General features: G+C 49.4%; 2 protein-coding genes across 5 annotated transcripts in view; one reads left to right on the forward strand and one right to left on the reverse strand.

The window, feature by feature from the left end:
* The first annotated feature begins 662 nt into the window (after nucleotides 1-662).
* CEBPD (CCAAT enhancer binding protein delta) lies at nucleotides 663-1,729 on the forward strand. Its single transcript, XM_045789125.2, has one exon. It carries the CDS (start codon nucleotides 758-760, stop codon nucleotides 1,577-1,579), a length of 822 nt encoding a protein of 273 aa, XP_045645081.1. The 5' UTR covers nucleotides 663-757; the 3' UTR covers nucleotides 1,580-1,729.
* A 978-nt stretch (nucleotides 1,730-2,707) lies between these two features.
* Nucleotides 2,708-12,420, reverse strand: part of SPIDR (scaffold protein involved in DNA repair) — a 486,766-nt gene continuing 477,053 nt past the window's right edge. For 3 of the 4 annotated variants that reach the window (XM_045789117.2, XM_087864884.1, XM_087864886.1), the window contains 4 exons: nucleotides 10,203-10,296; nucleotides 9,016-9,130; nucleotides 8,678-8,731; nucleotides 2,708-3,580 (listed from right to left, as the gene is read on the reverse strand). In XM_045789117.2, the coding sequence (XP_045645073.1) occupies nucleotides 3,425-3,580; nucleotides 8,678-8,731; nucleotides 9,016-9,130; nucleotides 10,203-10,296 (419 nt within the window). In that variant the 3' untranslated portion in view covers nucleotides 2,708-3,424. The remainder of the gene's footprint in view (nucleotides 3,581-8,677; nucleotides 8,732-9,015; nucleotides 9,131-10,202; nucleotides 10,297-12,420) is intronic. The other variant, XM_087864885.1, reaches the window with a different exon arrangement.

Here is a 12,420-nt window from a genome sequence, read left to right on the forward strand (position 1 = left end):
GCCCGCGGCTCAGACATGCCTCGGGACTCCTCTTCCATTTGCTGCGCTCCGCAGCCCCTGCGGCCTGGACGCTCCAGCCGCGAGGCGGAGCCTTGACCCCCAAGGCCTTCGCCCCCAATGCGAAGGGACAAATCGGGCCCCGAATTCCCGGAAACGCGCGAAGCAGCCCCCCAGGGCGCCCTCCCCGCCGCCCCGCAGGCGGACCAGGGTCCCCAGGACGGGAGCTGTGGCTGGAGAACGTCCCCAGGCTCTGTCCTCAGCGCCGAAGCCGCCCTCCCCCAGCTTGAGCTCCTCTGACGATGGGAACCGGCCCGGAACGCGCGCGCCGCAGCCAAGTCCCGGTTTTGATTTCACTGCCTGCTGCGAGAGTGAAGAGGCTCCAAACCCGACAAACAGGAAAGAGAGAAGGAGCCGGAGTGCGGGCAGAGGGAGGGTCATTCCCAGCAGAGGCGCAGGGGCCGGGCCGGGGGGCGGGGAGGAAGCAGCGCCCCTTCCCCTCCCGCGCGGGCCGGAGGTGCGGGGACGGGGGCCGCGGGGAGGTTCGGGGGCGGCTCCCGGGCCGGGCCGGGCGCTCGGGGCGGGGCGGGGGCTCCCTGGACGCTGCCACCCGCAGCCCCCCTCCCCGCGGCCCCGGGGCGCCCCCGCGGTTCTGGAGCCGGGGCGGGGCGTGCGCGTCAGCTCGGGCTAGAAAAGGCGGCGGGGCCGGCCCAGCGAGGTGACAGCCGCGCTCGGACGAGGAGCCCGGCCTGACGCCGCCATGAGCGCCGCGCTCTTTAGCCTGGACGGCCCGGCGCGCGGCGCGCCCTGGCCCGCGGAGCCCGCACCCTTTTACGAGCCGGGCCGGGTGGGCAAGCCGGGCCGCGGGAGCGAGGCGGGGAGCCTGTCCGAGCCAGGCGCAGCTGCCCCTGCCATGTACGACGACGAGAGCGCCATCGACTTCAGCGCCTACATCGACTCCATGGCCGCCGTGCCCACCCTGGAGCTGTGCCACGACGAGCTCTTCGCCGACCTCTTCAACAGCAACCACAAGGCTGGCGCGGCAGGCGCCGGTGCAGGCGCCCTGGAGCTGCTGCCCGGCGGCCTCGCGCGTGCCCACGGCCCGGGCACAGCCGGCCCGCGTCCGCTCAAGCGCGAGCCCGATTGGGGAGACGGCGACGCGCCCGGCTCGCTGCTGCCTGCGCAGGTGGCCGCGTGCGCGCAGACCGTGGTGAGCCTGGCGGCGACCGCACAGCCCACACCACCCACGTCGCCCGAGCCGCCGCGCTGCAGCCCCGGGCCGAGCCCTGCTCCTGGCCCGGCCCGGGAGAAGAGTGCGGGGAAGAGGGGCCCGGACCGCGGCAGCCCGGAGTACCGGCAGCGGCGCGAGCGCAACAACATTGCGGTGCGCAAGAGCCGCGACAAGGCCAAGCGGCGCAACCAGGAGATGCAGCAGAAGCTGGTGGAGCTGTCGGCCGAAAACGAGAAGCTGCACCAGCGTGTGGAGCAGCTTACGCGGGACCTGGCCGGCCTCCGGCAGTTCTTCAAACAGCTGCCCAGCCCGCCCTTCCTGCCGGCCGCCGGAGCCGCCGACTGCCGGTAACGCGCGCCCCGGGGGCGGGAGAGACTCACCAACGACCGATACCTCAGACCCGACCGGCCGGGGAGCGGAGCGCGCCCCGCCCGGACGCCGCGAGAGCCGCTAGGCGCCGGCTGCAGTTTCTTTGGGACGCGCGAAGGAAGGAACCTACAGCCTGGACTTAACACCACTGAACTTCGAGAGAAGCTATACATGTTTATTTTCCCTTAAATTATTTTTATAATGGTAGCTTTTCTACATCTTACTCCTATCGATGCAGCTAAGGTACATTTGTAAGAAAAAAGACTTTCCAGACAAACCCTTTGTATTGTAGATAAGAGGAAAGGACTGAGCATGCTCACTTTTTTATATTAATTTTTACAGTATTTGTAAGAATAAAGCAGCATTTAAAACCACCCGATTCCTGTATTCACGGTGACTCCTGAACGCTGGTAACCCCAGAACCTCGCCGGGGAGGGCACATTCCAGTGCCAGACACGCAGCAAGGCCCCGGGGAGGCGGCGGGACCCAGGTGTGTGTCCATGAGGGAGAACCAAGTTCCTTAAAAGAGGGGGTCTGCTTTGCTTTTGAAACCAGCCATGGCGTACCTCCAAATGTTGTATACTTGCCTAAGATCGGCGAAGCGCGGCTAAGCTCATGTCCGGCTAGCAGCTTTCTGGTGGAAGGTGCTCCCAAAGAAGGAGCCGGGCCTGGAGAAGGGGCCGGCTGGCCTCCCGGCCCTGCAGCGGCTTTACGGGGTCTGTGAAGAAGAGCTGAGAGGCTGCGCGAGGGGTGAGGGGGTAGTGGAGGGCTCCGATTATCCGAGAAACGTCTGACTCATCTTTGGCTTTCATGGGACTTTGCTTTCACTTTCTTCAGTCTTATGTACTGCTTCGAATACATTTTCCAAGTGGGGATAAACAAGAAACAGCCCTGTAGTAGACGCAAAGGACGGTCAAAACTACTCAAAACTGGCTATCTTGACAGTCACTGTAACGTTTCAAAGGTTAATCAGGACACATAAAGCCGTTTGCCTCTCTCCCAGCCCAAGTGGGTACTAGGCGCCCTTTCTTGCTCTGCGCTGCTAGAGCATATTATGTAATTAACCGTGGCCTGCCATGATTATATTTTTATAAGGAAGGAGACAAAATCTTTATTGTCTAAAGATAATTTATTCATCATTTTATGTTAATTTAAATCTCTGCCAACAAAGCAAGATAACCAACCACTTCTCTTGAGTCTGTAATCGTGGCTCTCTGTGCACAGTACCCAGCAGGATTACACAGGCCTATCTACAGTGAGCCATCAATACCTCTGTGCAGTATAGCAATAATCACACCAGGTAACTTATCTATACTTTACGGGTAACAGTTTTACCTCTGACACAGTTCCCGAGAACATTTTCCCAAAATGCTTAAGTTGGACACGTATTGTGCAGTAGAACAGTAATACTACAACTTAGGACACATGTTTCAGCTTTGCAGGGTACTCTTTGGGACAGTGTTAAATAACTAAACTACCAAGAAAGGCATGTTGAATGGTAAAATTAAACTTAAAAATTACAAGTGAACAAAATTTTTTTCTTGCTGTTTTAATATTATTGCCTAAGATGAAATACAAAATGAAGACCTTAGGCTTATTTAAGTTTTAATAACGTTCCTAAATTTGCAAAAAGGTAAAAATAGAACTAGAAAAAAGTATTTTGATGTTTAGTTTACAAAATCATCTTACTAACATTTGCCCCAGAAAAATCTAAGTTCCATTTCAAGATCATACAATACATTTGCTCTGCCCATAGTTAACAAATAACTACCCCGAGCCACCACCACCTCCACCACCATTGTGACTGCATCGCAAAGTTCACAGATCCTATGGCAACCGGCATTGTTCGGAAGAGGCTCTTCCTGCACTCAGCAGCTCAATTTCCTCCAATCCAACGCAGCTAGCTGGGTGGGTGGTTACAGACTGGACAAAACAATTCAACAACCCCACCTCCTTTCCGAGGACACTCTTCACTTCATAACTCTGCAGTGATAGAAGGCATGCTGGTTAAAGCAAATAGAGTTAGCCCTGGACATTCTGTTCCCAACACAGAACACCAAAAAGCAGAGCAGAAGGTCCTTTCCTCAGTCTGTAACCTTCTACTTTTCAAATGGTAAGAGCAACACGGGTAAGGAGGGAAAAAATTAAGCGCTTGATAAAAGCTCTATTTATTATGGCAAATGAAGGAACTCCTTTTTTCTGCTGTTAGTGGATGCAAAAAGCATGTCCCAGCTGGCTGTCCTATGAGAGGAACTGGGGACGGACATACAGAGGGACATGTCCTGTTCTCTAGCAGAAAGGCTGGGGGCTGGGCATGCATCATGCTTGCAGCTGTCTCCCACTTCCTTTGGGACACTTCCCCAATCTAGCAACACTTCTGGTCAAAGGATTTCCTGGTACTTTGCCCCAAACTTCCCTCCTCAATAGGATCCCATTTCTTCTAGAGTAACACTGAGCCAAAAATGTCTATGTTGTAAAAAGCTTTTCCTTCACACTGTTTGATGAGTATTTTATGGTGATTGGTTAATCTTGAGCAGGTTTTATCTCTAGATGAGAATTCAGGGCACTGGACAGCAGGGGTACCAGATGACTAGGCTAGGAAGGTATGGCAGGGCCTTGGTGGTCTCAAACCTCAGAACATTTTCTTCCTGGGGTGGGGATGGGGCTGAAAATAAAGAGCAGCTCAAAAGCATTGGGATAAATCAAATCTGTGGCCTTACCAGAGACAGAAGCCCTAGAGGGTAATGTGTTCTTTTAGAGACTCCTTTGCTGCCACTTGCAGAGTACTAACTGGGGTATCTCACTCCTCTGTGCAAGACGCTTAACACATCTCTACAGTAGCTTGGTTCAGTATGTTTTAGCTCACACGTTCCATCATTAATGTGTCTTGGCAAAGGAGATTGAGGCTGGAGGGCTCCAACAACGTAGCCAAAGTTATCTCTTTAGCTCCTTGGTGCCCTCCGATCAAAGGTGGGCACCTCACTGCCGTCACCCTGGATCCTGGGCTGGGCTCAGCGACTGCTTCTTAAGAAGAGTGTGGTGGAAGGGACATTGAGTGGTGTCCCCGGCTTACTCAGGAAGGTGCCCAGCCTCTGCCTGCCTCTCTCGGGATCCAGACACACGCCCTGAGGGAATCCAGACTGTGTGGCATCTGGCCAGAGCCCAGGAAGGTCCCAGGCAACAGGAGTACAACAGCCGGCCAGGGACTGAAGGGCATTCTGTGACAACAGCCCAGCCTTTGGGGTACCAGCTGATGTCCTGTGGAGCAGAGATGAGTTGTTCTGGAAGAGCCCTATCCAAATTGCTGGTCTATGTGCAGAGTAAGTGTGAAGGCCACTAAGCTTTGAGATAGTTTGTTCTGAAGCAATACATATCAGGTTCAATCTGGGATGTGAGCAGTGCTCTAACGCCAAACCACTGTGATCATTTTGCTTTCCTGTCTTTTAAGTCAGGCATGGTGTGAAACACCTAGTGTATTCAATATGGTTTGTAGAGTTTAGGCTTCTTTAGTAAAAAAATTAGAGTAAGGTCAACAGAGGGATGGGGGAGTAGGAGTTGTAATCAAGACAGGTGAAGAGATGGAACTAAAGTCTCTGACCGGACAACCATGGCTGAGGCCTTCCTCCGCTTAGTTCACCTGTGACACTGATGTCAGGTTCATGGCCCACTGCCTTGGTCATTCATCAAGGGCTTGCTATGAACCATGAAGAGACGGCAGAAAACCAGACAGCCACAGGGGTGCTGGTGCAGAAGGAGCGCACAGGGCCATGCAGAGGGAGGGGTTGTTGTCCAGGTCTGGGAGGACTGAGGTAGGCCAGCTGGATACTCCTTTGCTGTCTCTTCCCACTTTAACTAGCCTTGTACCTTTGTGTCTGGGGAAGTAGAAGGCCCAGGCACTCCTATAGTCACTTGGGGTAAAAGTACAGAATTCTAACTTGAAAAAAATAAGTCAGCAACAGATCATTTCTTTTTACAATGTCAGGTTTTGCAGCTATAGTTTATAATAAGTATATCATAGTCAATAATAACTACATTACTTATAAATGGAGATCAAATGATAAATGTATTTTGGGGGGAATTAGTTTGGAGAGATTAAACAATCACACCAGCAAATGCAAACACACTGTTCATATGAATGTAATGAATGTGCATATGTGTAAAACACGTCTCTATTTTTGAAAAGCACACACTATTTTCCTTCAACTTTTCTTTTTCTGAAAGTAAGGAAACCAACTCAAATTTCATATTGCTATAATGTGACCTTTGAGAACTGACATGTACAACGGCAGCAAACTCCATTGTTTTCACATTTGTAGCTTGAACACATTAAAGTTGAGGCTTAAAACTTAACACTCATGCGTCCTTGCCAGAAACAGTACATCTGTTCCTGGGAATAGAGTTCTCGTGGAAAGCCTCATTTGATTCTTTGGATTTTGGCCAATGTGCATTCTCATCCCGAAAACTGACAGAATCCATACTGGAAAACTCATGCTCACGTCTACACAGAGGTCCTTCTTGTACCCATCTTCTATCAGCTTCTTGCAGGTCATCCGATCTGTACATCTGTAAAGCCCTAACTACCCACTGTGAGTAAAGCTGGAGGACAGGGGATGAGCTTCTGGCCCTCCAGGCTTGCAATTTACCCTAATTCGATGGGTGTCAGCTCCGATAACACAGCACCCAGAAAGGTGGTACCTGAGGCCGTTGCCACCCTGTGCCCCTCACCCACAGGCACACACTCAGGCACCCTCACGTACACATGAGCACACACAGGTGTATACACACATTCAAGCACACCCATGGGCAAACCCATCTACACTAAGATACACACACACACACACAGAGGGCTGTACACACGCCCTCTTGAGCACTTTATAAATAGGGTTTTGCCTACAGGCACTCCATAGTCAAGAAGTGTAATGTGCGAGAGGTACAAGTCAGCCTCAGTCAGAAGGAAATCAAATGTAGAGGCAGGATTTCTGCCAGGGCCTCCTCCTGGTCTCTGGGTCCCCACAGGGAGGTAGGGTAGTCAAGGGCAGCCCATGGCTGGAAGCTTCCTAGAAGAAGCACCAGGCTGCTCTCCTGGGGAGCCTGTGAGAAACCAGTGGGAGATCAGGCCTGAGTCTGGTAGGACCCAGCCAAGGCCACCTGAGGAACTTCAGGGCAGACAGAGCACCTCTGTGCTGTGTGGGACTCCAGGGAGCTATGCACCATCCCAAGTGCTGTTGGGTTTTGTTTGTTTAGGTTGTGGGTTTTGGTTCATTTCCTATGTGTTCTCCTTAAGCAGGAGTTTTCCCCAACACTTCCCCAACCTTTTCCATGGAAATATCTTCCCTGAGAACTTGGATCTGCCATCTGGAGCACTTGTTTAAAGCCCCCTCCAATTCATCAGCCTTACCCAACATCATGCCCTTCTTTCTTCCTCCTCCCCTACCTCAAAGACTGAGAGATGAGGGGACAAGGGATCAGCCAACAGATACCACTGTCTTGTCACACATTAAACATAGAAACTTCAGGAAGAATAGAAACGTACGCACAAGGATCCCTGTCACCTCCCCCCACTCTGTTAGGTGGTCACTTGTGGGGATAACAATGCACCCAACAAAGACTGTGACTGTAAGCCCTGCACTCTTGTTTCTTCAGCGGTAAAATGTGAATTCTGCTCCACTGAGATACTGGAGAGATTAAATAAGGCAACATGTGAGAAAAGTGGTGAGCACAGTTCTTAGTCCGTTAGAGTCATTTACTTACATTTTACTTGTAAACAATCAGGGAATACTAGCTCATAAATCCTCCTACGGCCTGCTCTACACATCAGTCCCTACATGTGAAACAGCCCTTTAGATAAAGGTCTGGGGCTGGGCTGGGGGTGTCATGGAGTTGCTTTAGGAAACTATGCCCAGGCTGGTGGGCTTTATTCCAGGGAGGCAGCCAGAAACTCTTTTTAGAGCTCCACAGACAGCTCCACCCTGAAATCGGGGTTGGAAACCATAGTCAGACCAGTGATCCTCAAGGATCCTATTCATGGCTTTATCCACGTTCTGATTTAATCCAAACTTTGAGAGCCATGGTTTTGAGGAATGAATGCAAATGGCTGTTCTGCCTCCTCATACTGCCAGCCCCTCCCAGGGGGCAAAGGCTGGCAGCCACCGGAGACAGAAGCCCCTCACGCTCCACAGGATGGATAAATTCAGCCTTGTATTCTGACTGGAATCGGAGCTGAAATTTGACCATAGGACCCCTATCAGAAAGTTCTGTAGATGATCAGCCCCCTTCTCACCACAACCTCCCCAGCTGGCCCAACTCTGCTACTTGGATGTGGACCCTAACGCTGGCCATGGATAACTTTTGTGACCTGGGGGCTGTGCCCTGGCATCACCCCAGTGGTCAGTCATCCCCAGTGCTCTTTTCTGGGGTTCAGTGATTCCTGAAGCCACTTGTGGTGCTTTTAAATGGTTTTGACAAGGCAAAGTTGGCGTCTCAAGGAGAGACCTCTCTTGTTTATGAGGGCCAAATTTCACAAGGAAGAAACTGTCTCTAGATCATAAGTTATATATATTTAGGTGGTGGTTTTCTTGGAGGAACACACCACTTTACTAAGCCTCACACCATGGTAACTCTCAGGGAAGGCAAAACAGTTCTGAGAAATAATGGTCAAGTTTCCAGTTACTCAGATTCTGAAATACTCAGCAATTAAAAAACACAGAGTGTGTGTCTCAGATATTTCTGTTCTATTAACATGAATCACGGCAGTCGGACTTGAAATGTCACCGGTCTAACTATAATCAAAGCCAGGGGGGCATATTCATGTATCTACTGCAAGGTTGGTCAGGAAATCACCTCAGTTCCAAGAAGGAAAGGATCTCATGAACAGACACAGGTATTTGTCAGGGAATGACAGCAGTAAGACTTATCCATGTCTTCGTATAGTCTAAACACTTAGCACGCACACAATGATATTGTGGCACTTTGTTGTAATTGCAAGTACCTGGGACAGGGACCTTCACCTGGAGATGATCCACTGACTCGGGGCTTAAGAACACAGGGGTGCACACCTGGGCTGCATGTCCCTGGACTTACCCCATCCTCGCAGGCAGCAAACCTCAGGAGTGAAGAAATACTGGTCTGGGACAGCTGCAATAACAGTGGGGCAGGCTGATTAAACTCCCAGGACTGGGGCAAGTGCCCACGCCCACGCCCACGCCCACGCGTGGAGATGGATGTTCAACCTAAACAACCTTCATCTCTGTAGCAGCTTTCACCTCAGAGCCACAGATGTGGAAAGACTGCTTTCCTGAGGGGGTGTCCGTCCCCTCCCCTCCCCAGGGAAGGAACAACAGATGCTGCCCCCTTGGCTAGTGCGGGAGCAACTCCATGAGGTGAAGTTGGATGCACATGGGCTCCCGCACCGCTCCTACCTTGACCCTCACTGTGCACTGGGGTCGAGAGGGACAGTCCAGGAACACCTGCAGGTGCCTTCTGAGAAGAGGAGAGGTGACCACACGGGAGCAGTCCCCACAGGAAAAGGTGCCTCTGTTGTTTGGAAACACACAGGGAAGGTAAGACTTGAAAAAGGCACAAATCAGAAGAGTCCAGCAGTAGACAGGCATTTTTTTCTAAACTCGAGTGTTTGCTGATATAGAAAAGGGAGATTTACTCTCAGAAACCAAGTTCCTGAAATAGGCCTGAAGAAGCTCAGCCTGTTCTGAGGGATCAGCGTCAGCTTCCGGCTAACGGCTACAGGGGCAACTGACGCCCCAGGGGGCGGAAGGGACACTCAACCAGGGAAGCCTCATTCAGGCTGGGCAGAGAGGATGACAGCAAACATCCCATGAAGCGAAGTGGAGGCCCTGTGCTCAGTAAGGGGAAGTCAGGGCTTCCCAGCTGCCTGAACAGGAAAACGTACTTCTAATCACCAGTAGCTACGCTCCTTACTGCTACCAAGTAAACCCGTGATACAATCTCTTATTGTCTCTAAAACAATCCAGTGATGACTTGTTTATACATAAGACCATCAACCCAGGAGGCATCAAGAAAACATTGTTCTTTAGTTATTAAGAAGCAGAAAAGTAATGAGCATGCCCCTTTCTGACTGTCGGGTGACAAAGTTACCCTGGGAGGCTGGGGAACTGGCTCAGAACTACATTGATAACCAGCCCCAGCTCCCAGAGCACAAGGGAGGATATACTCTGGTCAGGGAAGGACTGTCTGTTTATGTAGCTGTTCGCTGGTCCCTGGAAAAGTCTGCACCACCCCTGCAAAAGACAAGCTGTACAGTTACCAAGTTTGTCTCATTCATTCAGGTTTGCCCTGAGTTTTTCTTTTTTCTCCTAGCTGATAATAAAGGAGCTGAGTACAAAACCTGCCTCTTTTCTCATTTAAGACAGGAGCAACTGAAAGGACCAGCAAAAGTCCATGTTATAAAGAAGTAAGCACATCTAAGTGCCATGGCCTCCCACCTGCCAGTGGAAGAACTTGCTTTCCCAGTGGGAGCTCATGCCTGGCCCTTAGCACGGGAAGCTGTCCCGAGACAGTGCGGCAGTGGAACCCCTAGGAGTGGCTGTGGCCGCCCTGGGGTCTTTCAGGCCAGCTCCTACACCCTTACCTGTCTCCTGGGCTCTGTTCCAATCTCTCGTTGCCACACAGGTCACAAGTGGGCCATGAGAAAGCAGTGCTGCCATCTACACCAACCACAGTGCCTAGGCCCAATAGAAAGCAAAAGCTGGAGTCCCAGAGGCAGTGTCTTCCCTCCCAACTTCTCTTTGCCCCTTAAGACATAGATGGTAACAAGAGATTCCTCAGACTATTTTTCTCACTTATGAGTTCATATAAATGTTCCCAAGCTTTTTATAATTTCCACGTACTGCACAAACAAAACTACAACAATAAAAAGTTTTAAAATTTGCCCACATTACTACCCAACCAAGTATCTCCATTCTGCCTCGTCTTTTTAGTCTCTTTTTCCAGATGCATGCATACTGAAATCATCATAAGCAAATTGTCAGGGCAATGTCTCATTCTACTTTGTAGGTTGCTGTAGGGCTGTTGTAGGGACTGTCTTATCGATATTCCATTCAGGTGATGTGTCACAGTTCCCTCCACATTGGACATACAGGTCTGGGGCAGCGGACAGCCTTCCACATAAGGCCTTTCCTGTACTGATACACCTCCCTTAGGACAGATTCCTGGAAGCAGAATCACTCTGCCAAGGATATGAGTACTGGAGATACAGAAACACCCTTTTAGAAAGTGTTTCCCCAAGGACTTTCTGATTCACACTTTCACCATCCATTTACAGAGTGCTAGCCTCACTGAGTTGTATCCTAGCATCACCTCAGTATTTGCCTCCTTAATAGGTATAATGAAATTCCTTATTTTAGTTTCTACTTCTTTGATAAGGAAAGAGAAATACACAAAAAATATAACGATGAATGCTACAGCCCCTACTCTTGTGAACTCCATAGTGTGGTCGAGATGAACAAATAATGAGAAAAACAGCATGAATATGGGAGAAAATATTCACAAAAAACACATCTGATAACCGACTGTTATCCAAAATATACAAAGAACTCTTAAAACTCACAACACAAACAACCCAATTAAAAGATGGGCCTAAGACCTTCATAGACGCCTCAGCAAAGATGCTATACAGATGGCAAATAAGCATATGAAAGATGTCGAACATCATGTGATTAGGGAAATGCAAATTAAAACAAGAACACCAGAAAAATTCAAACAACGCAACTAAAAATGGGCAGCGGACCTGAATAGACGTTTTTCCAAAGAAGACATTTGGATGGCCAACAGACACATGAACAGATGCTCAACATCACTCAGCATCAGGGAGACACAGATCACAATCACAGTGAGATATCACCTCCCCGGTCAGGATGGCTAAGATCAAAAAGATGAGAGAAAACAAGTGTTGGTGAGGATGTGGAAAAAAGGAACCCTAGTGCACTGTTGGTGGGGATGTAAATTGGTGCAGCCACTGTGGAAAACAGTATGGAGGCTTCTCAAAAAGTTAAAAATACAGCTTCCATGTGATCTAGTAATTCCCTTACTAGATATTTACCCAAAGAAAACAAAAACACTAATTTGAAAAGATATACCCACCCCGGTGTTTATAGCAACATTATTTACAATAGCTAAATTATGTTAAGAGCCCAAGTGTCCATGCATAGAGGAATGGATAAAAAAGATGTGGTATGTATATATACAATGAAATATTATTCAGCCAAAAAAAAAAGAATGCGATCTTGCCGTTTGCAACAAAATGGATGGGCCTAGAGGGTTTTATGCTAAGTGAAATAAGTCAGAGAAAGACAAATACTATATGATTTCACTCATATGTGGAATCTAAAAAACAAAACAAATAAACAAAAAGCAGAAACAAACCATAAATACAGTGAACAAAGTGGTAATTGCCAGAGGAGGAAGGACTGGGGGGATATACGCTTCCAGTTATGGAATGAATGTAATGAGGACGAAGCTACAAAATAGAGAATATAGTCAGTGGGACTGTAGAGCTGTATGATGACAGATGGTAGCTACATTTGCAGTGAGCATAGCATAATGAATAAAGTTGTCAAATCATTATGTTGTACACCTGAAACTCATGTAACATTGTGAGTCAACTACAATAAGTAAAAAAACAAACAAAAAACAAAAACAAAAACAAAAAAACCACCCAACAACGAGACAACACTCCATACCTATTAGAATGGCCAAAATCCAGAACACTGGTAAGAATGTGGAGCAACAGGAACTCTCATTCCTGGTTGGTAGGAATGCAAAATGGTATAGCTACTTTGGAAGACATT

The sequence above is a fragment of the Ursus americanus genome, chromosome 9 (assembly GCF_024610735.1).
Source record: "Ursus americanus isolate L20-20 chromosome 9, mUrsAme1.1.p, whole genome shotgun sequence".
Classification (NCBI taxonomy): Eukaryota; Metazoa; Chordata; class Mammalia; order Carnivora; family Ursidae; genus Ursus; species Ursus americanus.